Here is a 12,584-nt window from a genome sequence, read left to right on the forward strand (position 1 = left end):
GATGAATATATAAGTCTACAATAAGATTGTGTGGATAATATATCTCAAGAATGTGTTTTGATGCTAAGACCTAATAAGTGAATAAGCTTAAAACACTAGGGCCCCTTATGGCCAAGTGGGAGATGTAAGATAATGTGGCCATAAACAACCCTTGAAAGGGTCACTCCAATGGTTGTGACTCTCCCAAGTTAAATGGCATGTGTTATGTAACAGTTAAACAAGGAAAACTAAATTAAATAAGATATAAGACATAGAATAATATACAATTACATAACATAATTCAAGAGAGGCATCTCTTGAGATTGAAGGGGCATTTATCCTTTGGACACAACACATGGAGCACCCATTGATCAATTTATATATAGCCTTAGAGGCCAATTCTATACACAAATAAATATGAGATTACAAAACATATCAAAGGACCAAAGGTTGTGATTTATAGTCAGTGCCCTTGTCGATCTACAGCGTAACAACACATAGCCTTTCAGTCTCATTTCACTACTTCCGCTACATACATCAAGGTCTTACATCCACAAGCAAGTTTAAAATTGATAGGTGAGTGAGGCCACTCATATATTGTGCCCCTTTTTGTCAAATCTTCAAGTCAATTATGAATTTAAGCTTCAAGTGGGTTTAAAATCTTTTTAAATTTTTTAGGCTTCAAATGTCTTTTTTTTTATCGTAAACACACAATTCAGGTGTGGATGTCTAGTAAATCGATTATGCTCAATATATTTATGGGTCAGAATCGCAAAAAAACTGAAAAATCCATTTAACATGTTTTATTTAGCATATTTCATTTAGCAAAGATGTATTACCCTATGTATATAACAATTTATGGCTGACGGTATATGAGAGATAGAAAAAGTAGATGAGGGTGATAAATAGGGGTGTCAATGGGTTGGGTTTGGTTCAAATCCAAGTGGAACTAGACTTTAACCCGATTTTTGGAGATGGTGTCGAGTCCGGAGTCGAGTCTAATCTGGTCCACTATAAGAAAAACCATACCCGAACTAGATAAGAACTACATGAACTAGACCAGACCATACTTGGTAAAACCATATTTTTTAATTTTACATTAAAAAATTGTAGGTCTTAATTGAAACTCGGGTTGGGTTCGCCTGGTATAAAATTTCACAAACTATACCGAGGTCCATGTATTAATTGAATTTTCGGGTTTGGACCTAGGTCTTAATCAGATCTTCTTATTTATCACCATAACCAGACCCTATAGGGTTTAGTTTGGACACTACAAGACAAATGTTAATTAGCGACAAAAATTTGCGACAAATTTTTTTCGTCGTAAATTTATGACGGATTAGCGAGAGAAAACTATCCATCGCTAACATTCGAAATATTTGTGAAATTAACGATGAAAAAAAGTTAGTCATTAATCCGTCGCTAATTAGTGACATATTCACGGCAAAAAAATTATGTCTCAAACTCCTTTGTGACGGATGAGCAAGAAAATTTTTTCTGTCACTACTCCGTCACTAATTAGAGACGAATTTTGCGATGAAATATTTCTGTCGCTAATCGGTCGCTACTTTTCGATTTAAACCGGCGTGCAAAATTCTCTCTCTCGTTACCCCCAAATTGACTTCCCCAAGCATCCTAGGGTTTGTCGTTCCTGAGGGTTTCTGCAGAGGGTGAGTAGGTGGGTGCCTCGGATTCGGCATCCGGAGGTGTATGGTCGGTGAGGATGGGGAATTAGATCTCGTGTTGCTCGGTGTGCCAGATGAGCTACGACGAGGGCCTAGGGTTCCGATGCTGCTCCAGTGCGGCCATGGCTTCTGCAGGGACTGCCTTTCACAGATGTTTGCGGCGTCGGCTGACAACTCCCTCTCGTGTCTACGGTGCCACCACTCGTTGTGCGTCGGCAACAACGACGATGCCTTGTGCAAGAACTTTGTCGTCCTGTTGCTTGTCTGCTAGTCGGGGTTCGATTACAGCGACGACTACGACGAAGACGAAGAGGAGGAGGAGAAGGAGTGGATTTTGGGCCATGGATTCCAAGGGTTCTTGAACGGGTGCTGCCACAACGACCGCGCCACCTCGAGCTTGGGCTCGATAGATTTGGGGTTGCACAACCTGAAGATGGTGAGACAACTAGCGAAAGTACGATGTACGGTGTACGGATTTTTTACAAGTCGATCAAAAAGTGGTGAGCCTGTAGAAAGTTTTAAACTCTTAGATTCGAACTCACTGCCTTGGAATTGAAATTATGGATGCCTGTCCATGGTGGTGTAGGGTGACTCCAACTGTGTTGGGAACAAAGCCAGAACATTCAAAAGGCCATGAATGTTCTTGTTCTGAGATGCTAATACTATTTTTCTGATCTACAGTCACCTAATGTTGTCACCACAGGTGGATTAGCTGACACTGTTAAAGATGGTTTCACAGGATTCCAAATTGGTCCCTTCAGTATGGAGGTATGCATCAACTTTGTTTTCCAAATCTTCTTGGTTCTTCTTTACCCTGGCATTATGGAGTTGCAATCTTTACTTTTTCTCCTTCTATTCTTAGTGTGATGTTGTCGATCCATCAGACGTGCAAGCCCTTGTAGCTACAGTGAAGAGGTCACTGGCTATCTACGGGACACCTGCTTATGCAGAGATGGTTAGGAACTACATGGCACAAGATCTTTCATGGAAGGGCCCTTCACAGAATTGAAAATAGGTGTTGTTGAGCCTTGAAGTTGTAGGTAACCAACCTGGATTTGAAGGGGAGGAGATAGAACCTCATGCTAAACATAATGCTCCCACTCCTTGAACAAGGGGTACTCTTTGCTTCTCTTCATTTCGCTACCTACTAACTGATACTCTTTCCTATAAAATTAATAGTTTTCTCATGGAGAATAGACTGTGTGTATCATCTCTATTCATGTATATCTGGATCAATAGATGTACCATGTCGTCCGCTTCTCATTGTTCTTGTATGCTATATGATTCTAATTAATGTAGTAGACCAGGTTTTCACTTATTAATGATTCTAATTAATGTAGTAGTCCATGATTTCAAGATTTTATGTAATCAACTATCAACTGACTTTTCTTTAATGCAAAGAGTGCCATCCAACAACTGATCTTTCCATCTCTTTCTCGTTACGGTTTTCTATAATTTCTTTTTTGTATTATACGTTTTGATTACTAAATTCAAGTTTATTTTATATTTATATTTATGTTATTTTGAGTAATGAAATGCATTATCTTTGCTGCAATCTTTGCTTGTTTTATTATAACATCTAAAATATGATGATCTTCCACTTCCTCTTCTACAGATTTTTTTTTATGGCTTTGGAACATGTTTTGTGATTTTGACAATTTTCTCTGTTTTTTGCTGTCAGATTTTGGTCCATATTGAATTGCTTCTCCATAGTTGCATTCCTTTGTAATTAGTTAAGTTGCTTATTAATTAAGGCTCACGCGCATACATTGGCATTCTTTTTTCTCACCTTGTTTTTCTTTTCTTACTGGATTTATACAAATTGAGAAATTTAAAATCAGTTTTAGATTATCTTTTTCTTCTCTTAATTTCTCAATCTTTTAGAAATGTCGCTTTTTCTACAATTATTATGAAATTGCAAATCCTTGAATCAAATTATTTTCATTTTTGTTGTTCAGTAGTGTGATCAAAATTTTGTTTCAGTTATTTGTTCCTTGCATTGTAGATTTTGTTTTCAATACTTTTGTCTTTTTCATTTTTTGAATTTTCAATCTGGTATATGTCGCATGCAAGTTTTCTAATATAACCACAATTCTATAGATAATTTTATAAAATGCTATTGTTGCTACTGTTTTCTCAGTTTACAATGAACCTGACATTTAGTTGACTTTACAATGAATATATGTATATATATATGTATGTATATATATATATATATAAATATATATATATATATATATAGTTAATTGAAGTCGGTGATATTGATCGACTTGCTTTAATATATATATCCATATTCTTGATGATCAATACTTGCTAGTAATTAATATTTAAGTCGGTGATATTGATTAATCTTGGGTTCATAGTGCATGTGTAGTGTGTCCATGTTCTTGATGATAATGGCTTGGCTTGCTACTAGTAAAATTTTATATGTTAAATATTGCCAAGTTGATAATGTGTTGGTTGAATGCAGACTTCTGAAAGTTTTGATGAAGTGGAGGAGTGAATCCCTGTTGTCGCTATCGTTGGTCGACCTAATGTTGGCAAGAGCAGTATTTTGAATGCATTAGTTGGAGAAGACAGAACAATTGTTAGTCCAATCAGTGGGACTACGCTTGATGCGATCGATACTGAATTTACTATATTGGATGGGCAGGTTTGTGGCATCTTAAAGGAATCAAAATCCGTTGTCATGCTTGTTTCAATTTTAAGTGTAATTTTCATTTCTATGTTATTACTGGCTATCAGATAAGTCAGTCAAATTATTTACACATTTCAGCTTTTCTTTACAAATTATTTTTATCAAAAAGTTAAGGATATGCATGTTATCCATGAAAATAGGTATGCTCATTGCTTCTGACAATATGGTTAAATGCCTCTTATAAAAGGTTGGAGTAGCCTGTCTTGTTTTTTTAGAAAATTGTATCTTCACATCATAAGTTGCTCAAGTGGTCTTGATGTTCTTGAAAGAGTTATTGTTGAATGATTACTTTTTGTTGCAGTCAAGGATGTTGTATTCTTCCTCTGATCATGATGGTGGTTTTATCTTAAGTAATGGGAGGCTCTTGCTCTTTTGCTCATTGGAATTTCTGTCATCCAGCTTCAGTCACTTTTAGAGGGTACCACAACAATGGGTTTATCAGTTGCTACTGTTGCATATTTGTATACTTCCATTTTTTTTGTTTTCTGTCTAATGTTTATATGGTCATTGATATTCATTGGTTTAATCTTATTCTTTGTTAGATGTCAAAGTGCAAAAGAGAACTTCAACATCTAGCTTTTGTATGCTTTCATATTTTACATATATATCCTGTATAATTGCATCTACTTTGAATAAGATAGTTTTTTCAGTTTTCTGTATTAATCAGACTTAGAATACTGAATGCTAATCCACATGCTCACTCGAAGGCACACATGATGTGCTATGTATAAGTAGCCCATTAGGGGACACGTGCTAAGTTGTGGAGTCTGATTCAGAGTTTTTTTCTTACAGGAGGGGGTTCGGGGGTTCACCCCAACGTAGGTCCCGCTGCGCGGTCAGCGAGCGGGGGTCCAGGGGGGGCGTCTCTGGTGGGAGGGGGGGGGGTAGCGCCCCCCAGACTAATTTTTTTCTTGGGCTTATGTTTGAGACCCGATTTCTTATGGATCATACCCGATTTTTTACTAGCAGCTTAGTTAAAACTGCGTAAAAAAAAACCCTAATTTTTGGTCAAATGAGGACTTTGACCCTCATTTGATTAAAAAATTCAAGGCGTGTATGCTTCGGCTTGAAGTGCGCCTCGCCTTGAGGCATGCGCTTCAAGGCGTATGAGGCGCACGCCTCAAGGTTCTTTTTTTTAATTTTGTGATGAATTAGTGACGTATAATATCCATCGCTAATATTTAGCGATGAATTTTTGATGGTTTGCGACGAATTATATTTCATCGCTAATTCTGTCGCTATGTTATCGATGGAATTAGCGACGAAATATAATCCATCGCAAACCCAAACCAGTGCTTATTTAGCGATGGATCATGTTTGTTGCAAATTAGCGACAGGAGTAGCGATAGATAAGTTCTGTCGCTAATTAGCGACCAGGATTATGCGACGGATGCTATTCGTCGCTAATCTATCGCTAAACTTTTTAGCGACGGATAGCGTCTGTCGTTAATCCACGTTTTTCTTGTAGTGGGATCAAGTTCGGGTAAATCAGACATGTTGACACCCCTAGCGATTAATGCCAAAGAAAGAAACCTAACGTATACCACTACATGTTCAAGAAATCAACAGACTAACATGTGCATGTCGGGCGCAATTTGTGCTTGATTTCAACAAATTCAAAAATGGCATTCCCATCACCCTTATATATCACCCTTATATGATATGTCATTTTGAAAAAGATATAACTGTGCAACAAATTTGTGCAGTCATACCCCTCATTCGTCTTTAAGTAGTAAGAAGTTTTGCTTAATTATGAGCAGTGCCAACAAAACAACTGGCCTTAAGTTGAAGATGTCATGTTATACTGGACCAATGTTGTCACTATCAGTATCCGCCCTGAATCCTTGGGCTACTGATTCAGTTGTATCGGCTGATACCGATACTCAACTGAATCATTCTGTATCGACTCAAAAATAATAATAAATTATAAGGTATCAATCAAAACATGACACATGTTAAAACCATTAAAATAAATTTAAAATAATATTAAAAAAGTATTTTTTGGTATTTTTTACAATTATTAAAAATAGCAGATTCAGGCCTGCAACGTGTCGAAACTCTTCCTCCGGTACAATGCCTGTTGGCCAATACCCACCAATACTAATAACATTGTTTTGGACTAGTGATTAATTGTTCATATCAGGAAAAAGAAGGGGTTAAGAATTTTCAAAAAAAAAAATTTTGCCTTTTTTTCCTGTCAACTAATAATGATACATACAGATTATCCAAAAAAAAACTTTACAATTTTTTATATTTTCCTCCATTGAAATGTCTTTTTTACCGTTCGCATCCACGGAACTGATGAAGTTCGCACGATATATCCTTCTGCTTCTTCTCTGGTGCTGCATACGCCCACTTAAAATGAGGTCCGAATACATTAATGCACTAATACGAGCTCTCCAACTATGATCGTTGTGGATTAAATTATAATCAAATTGCTTTTGGTCTGTTACCAATGTCTGTAATTGGATATTACATGGTTTGAACAATTATGAATTCAAACTCAAATAAAAATATCTATAGATAAACCCTTTTATTCGATTACCAATTAAAACATCATTTCTTGGTTCATCAATTATTAAAATGTGCTGATTCTGATTGATGAATTCTTGACTAGCAACAGGAAAGTGTTGAGAATAAGCAAGCTATGCAAAAAAGACGACCACTAACTGTTGTCATTTTCTTTGAAATTATGCTCTTTCGTCAGGCCTTTTGTGTTTGTTCCTTTTTGTACAGTTCTATGTATAATTGATGAAAATTATTCCTTATCAGTTTCCCATATTATATCCTGTGAACTTCATCAATTTCGAGCATGTATTTGGCGCATGTGAAGGATAAAAATAACATTTTAATGCTGGCTATTTGTGATTTTGGACTTGAAAAAAATATTACAAATTGTAAGGTTTTTTTTGAAAAACACATCATTTTTACAACACATAAGTCATTCGCATCACCCTTATATGATATGCCATTTTTAAAAAGATATAACTGTGCAACAAATTTGTGCAGTCATACCCCTCATCGGTCTTTAAGTAGTAAAAAGTTTTGCTAACTAATAATTATGAGCCGTCCCAACAAAACAACTGGCTTTTAAGTCGAAGATGCCGGGTTATACTGGACCAATGTTGTCAATATCGGTATCGGCCCTGAATCCTTGGGCCACCGATTCAGCTGTATCGGCCGAATACCGATACTCAGCTGAATCATTCTGTATTGGCTCAAAAATAATAATAAAATATAAGGTATCAATCATAATATGATAGGCTAAAACCATTAAAATAATTTTAAAAAAATATTAAAAAAATATTTTTTGATATTTTTTACAATTAATAAAAGTAGCAGATTCAGGCCTGCAACGTGTCAAAACTCTTCCGGTACTATGGGTATTGGCCGATACACACCAATACTGATAACATTGTACTGGACCAGTGATTAACTGTCCATATCAGGAAAAAGAAGGGGTTAAGAATTCTCAATTTTTCTTTTTTGCTTTTTTTTCCTGTCAACTAATAATGATACATACAGATTATTAAAAAAAAAAGGAAAATTTATGCATAGGATATTACTTTTAACAACCTGCCTTTTCAAAGTTTTAAGATAAGCGCCTAACTTATGATGAAGTTGTTCTTACCTTCACCTCTAGGAATTCTCAATTTCAATGGTAAAAGAAAGCTTCATTGTAGCGTAAACTCTGTTTAGAAAAGGAAAAAAAATAACAAATTTTTGTTTTAAATATTGCAACCCTTTATTCACTCTAACCATCTAAAAATGGTTCGGTCTGATGCAGAGTGATTGTAATTTTTTCTTAAGATAAGCCCTTATACAAAAATTTCCCAAAATAAGGAAAAAAATAATAATGATACAATCATGAAAAAAAAGAAGTATTTTACTTGTATGATTAGGCAGAACACTTGGGTATAGGTACACAGAAATGAGAGAGAGAGAGAGAGAGAGAGAGAGAGAGAGAGAGAGAGAGAGAGAGAGGAAATGGTGGTGGTTCCTGGTTAGTGTGGTCCTGGCATTCCTTTTCACCTTTTTCCAATTCGCTCCCACTGACTAAACCCTACTCCCTCACTTCATTCCTTCCTTCCTGCTGCATTCTTCTCTTCTTCTCCCTTTCTGTTTCCGCAGCCACCACAACGGAGTCTGGTTCTGAAGATGCAGCGGCTAGGCCCAGCAGTAGCAGTGGCAGCAGAAGAGGCAAAAGGAAAGGAGAAGAAGCAGGAGGTGGTGGTCGAGGAGGAGGAATATGAGGAGGAGAAAAGGAAGAAAACCACCACCGCCGGGCTCAGCCGGAAGGGCTCCAATTCCGTCCAGGGGCCGTGCTGCCAGGCGGAGAACTGCTCGGCGGATCTCACCAACGTTAAGCGCTACCACCGTAGGCACAAGGTCTGTGAGCCGCACTCGAAGGCCACCGTCGTCGTGGTCGCCGGCCTCCGCCAGCGTTTCTGCCAGCAGTGTAGCAGGTACCGCCTTTGGAAATTCTGGTTCTTCAATTCCCCATCTTCCTTTTCTTCGGAATTCTGCTTGATTCTGAGCTGTTCTTTGCCTATTGTTCTTCTTGAAGGAGTGCCCATTTGCTCTCTTTTGGTTAATTCGTTGGTCTGAAGGGATTCCGCACTGCCATCTTCCTCTTTTTTGGTAATTATGTTTGGTTATGGACTCTGCAATGAATTCCTTTTCTTGGGAATTCTGGTTGATTATGAGCTTTGGTTTGTCTGCTGTTGTAATTGCTGAAGCAATCTTATTTGCTCTCTTTTGGTTAATTCTGTTGGTTAGAAAGGATTTCCGCACTACCACCTTCCTGTTTCTTAGAATTTCTTCATGATTTTGGACTCTGGAATGGCTGTTGTTCTTGTGGAAGTTGTGTCCACTTGTTTTAGTTAAGCTAATTCTGTTTTTTGTAAAGGTTTCATGAGCTAGCGGAGTTCGATGAGGCTAAGAGGAGTTGCCGGAGGAGGCTGGCTGGGCACAATGAGCGGAGGAGGAAGAATTTGATGGACTCGCAAGTGGATGGGACAAGCAGGAAAGAAATCGGGAACCAACTGAAGGATAGCCTCTGCAAGCCTTCCGAGCAAGCAGGAAGGATGCAGATAACGTTGCAGGCGGCTCCCACTTACAGGCATTTTCAGATCAGATAAGATCTGGGATTGTTTCAGGGACCCTCGCTATTTAAACATGCTGCTCTCTCTCTTCTGTCATCTCTCTCTGGATTCTGTTTTTATGGGCTATTTACCGTGTATTGGGAAGATATGTGACCCGCTAAACGGTGTATGTAGTTGATCATTGCCCTAACATAATGAATCCTTGGTTTCTCTCTTGGATTTATATTTGCCAGATGGATATCTGGTTCTTATTTATAATTATTGAAGTGTCTCAGTGGTTCTATTACCTTGTGTTGAACTTGATGCTATCTGTTTTTCTTTTTTTTTAGTTTCTGTTTTGATATTATTCCTTCCTATCTTTCTATTTCTTTTTCTTTTTGTTTATTTTCTTCGTTTGAATATAGCAGTTTTTGAATTTTGATTGCCAGCTCAAATTTGTTAGTTTCGTTGGGGATACTGAATGTGCATTGACACAGGATTTCTTATTCTTTCAATTTAGTTTTTTAAGTGGAAGGTTTTCTCGAGTGTTTCTATATTGTTTTTCTCTTTCATAAACATGATTAATGAAAATAAGCCTGCTATTCTCTAATAGTGCATTGAGTACATGGACGTAGACAAGGAAGACCTTTTAACTCATGGAAAATGTTAATTGAAGAATTTGCATTTGCATTTGCATGGTTGTAGTCCACCTTCTACCTTCTGTCTTGTGTTTGAGTAACCTAGGTTGAGGTTTCAAGTTTTTGTCATCCAGATATGTAGAAACTATGCTGAAGAGATCTTCATCCATCACTGAACAATTGTAATCTCTTCCCTACCACGACAGAGTGAGGTTAGTTGTAATACAAAATTGGTTTCCCTTTTCCCATATCTAATCAGTCTGACCGTATGCCCTTCATTGCATGCCTTTACTATTTTGCATTGGATCTGATTTTCTTTGTTCTTTTTATTCTTATAGCCAAGGATCTGGTCAAAAGAAATTACTATGCTTGCTTAGAGCGCTGACCATGTTTGTTGGAATGCACTTGTGCTGGTCTTCTTGGGATTGAACATGGTGGTTGGACAGTAGTCATTCAGACTTAGTGATGGCCATTATTGTCAGTCCTAGCCAAGGATGTGGGGTTCAAACTCAGAGGAGACTCTCTATGAAAAGAAAAGTATCATCTTTTCCTTTCTAGATTTCTTTTCCAATATTTTAGTTGTCAATTTGGCTACAGTTTCTGCACACACACTCAGTATTATGCTCTCATGTAGTAAGACTTTTTATTTCATTATGTTTCTTGACAATTGTTCATGATAGTCTCAATTTTATTGCTTTTCAGTCTTATACACTGAAAAATGGTACTGTTCTTTTTTTTGTGTTTTTCCCTATGATGCAATTGTTTTCTGCTTCATATTTCAGAAGATTAAGTGCTTTCCCTGAATTGCTTCATATTTTATCACACTTCTGATCCTAATAGAGTGACAGATGGTGTTTTGTACTTGAAGTCCAGCTATAGTGGTTTCAATGTCTAAATGGACTATGAGAGGCAGGTGTTGTGGTGCCCTTCTCATTTCTGTGCACTCCTTTATGCTGTACTAAATGCACCTGGACCACCTGAAACTTTTGCCTTCATGAGCTTTAGCAGTTCATGTGGTCCTTCTTTCTAATTACGTCCTCCTATTTTCCATATAACCATTGCTTTTTTCAAATGGGTTTCCAAGCAAAAAAAAATCTTTATTTTTCTACTGTATTATTTTGGCAGTAGGCATAATTTGGAGGATGTATTTTCTCGTGGTACTTAAGTTAGACTTTGGTCTTGACATGTGCCAACAGTTAAATGGATTTCATGTGACCTTTGCATAAGTTCACTTTCTACTAGCCATCTGCATCATTCATTATCTTTTCTGATCCAATAACATGTACTAGATAGCCAACTATGATGTGTATCAAGTAGATGTTGCAAATGTTGCCTAAGAGGGCAGCCTATTGGGAATCAAATATGAAATGATTGACAACTGTAAGCCATTGATCCTGCTTGATGCAGGTCATTGCACAAAGATTCTGTTCATTGCTGAAACATGATGCTCAAGGTTGAAGTATTCAATCTATCTGTTCATTATACATTTGAATGCACTTTAGGTGGGATTGGCTCAGTTTGGTTGATTGAGCTAGCCCTACGGTTGGTTTATACAGAATGCTTGAATCACGTGAATTCTTTCCTTCTGCTGCTTCTGTTAAGAGCCAACTGAATCAACCTTATTTGTCATGATGACCTTTTTTTGTGCTTAAACTCGTCCCTTTTTTCCATTGTTTCTCCTCGTTGCATGTCTGGTTTCATTTTTTATTGTCCTATGCTACATATTCAGTATGTATAGAAAAGTTCTTCTTGGAGCCATTAAATAATTTGTGATGAAGCTTGAAAAAATGTCTAGAAAATTATAAATGGAAGTAGAAAACATAGAACAACTGAAGAAGGTAAAGGGGAGCCAGAGAACCTTAAGAGACAAGTAGAACATGAAAATTGATCTAAAACATATAAGCAAATGAAAAATATGATGGGTGATGCTATAGGAGTGGGGCAGCAGGGCCAAGGATGAGGAAATTGGTGAGAAACAGTATGAATTTAAAATTGAAATAAGAATAAGAATAAAAATAAAAATAAAAATAAATGAAAAACTGATGCTTGAATGTTGCTATATGTAACGACCCCAACTCATCCACTCGAAAATGCGGATTTTTTTTTTTTTTTTTATATTCCCAGAGACCTGGGGCCTTTACAGTTCCACTCACCGCTGGATAACCACACACCACGATAGAGCTTACACTTATCTTCCAAACCAACATCAAAATCATTATTCATTTATTGAAAAACTGCTAAACATGTCTAGAGACACTTGCATAATGAATTACTGAAAGTGCAACATCAATTAATAGAACCAAAAAGGAAAACAAAAGTAAAGCCATGATGTCCCTCTAAGATGTATCCAGCAAGTGCGTAACACCCGTGACTTGCCCAGACACCAGTCGCTTCAATGAGTTCCTGCTCCTGTGAAAAACCATAAAAAGGAGGGGTCAGAAATCCAAAGGATTCTGCGTACAGATCCCTCTAATGAAAATAAATGAGCATAAAGAACACA

The 12,584-nt window shown here is 37.1% G+C and overlaps 1 protein-coding gene across 1 annotated transcript; it reads left to right on the plus strand.

Annotated features, from left to right (window-relative positions):
• The first annotated feature begins 8,354 nt into the window (after positions 1-8,354).
• LOC149834568 (squamosa promoter-binding protein 2-like) lies at positions 8,355-11,082 on the plus strand. Its single transcript, XM_090010193.1, has 2 exons — positions 8,355-8,828; positions 9,272-11,082. The coding sequence occupies exons 1-2, from the start codon at positions 8,521-8,523 to the stop codon at positions 9,501-9,503; spliced, it is 540 nt and encodes a 179-aa protein (XP_089866319.1). The 5' UTR covers positions 8,355-8,520; the 3' UTR covers positions 9,504-11,082.
• Positions 11,083-12,584: the final 1,502 nt, after the last annotated feature.

This window comes from Nuphar pumila, chromosome 6, assembly GCF_984573655.1.
Source record: "Nuphar pumila chromosome 6, dmNupPumi1.hap1.1, whole genome shotgun sequence".
Taxonomy (NCBI): Eukaryota; Viridiplantae; Streptophyta; class Magnoliopsida; order Nymphaeales; family Nymphaeaceae; genus Nuphar; species Nuphar pumila.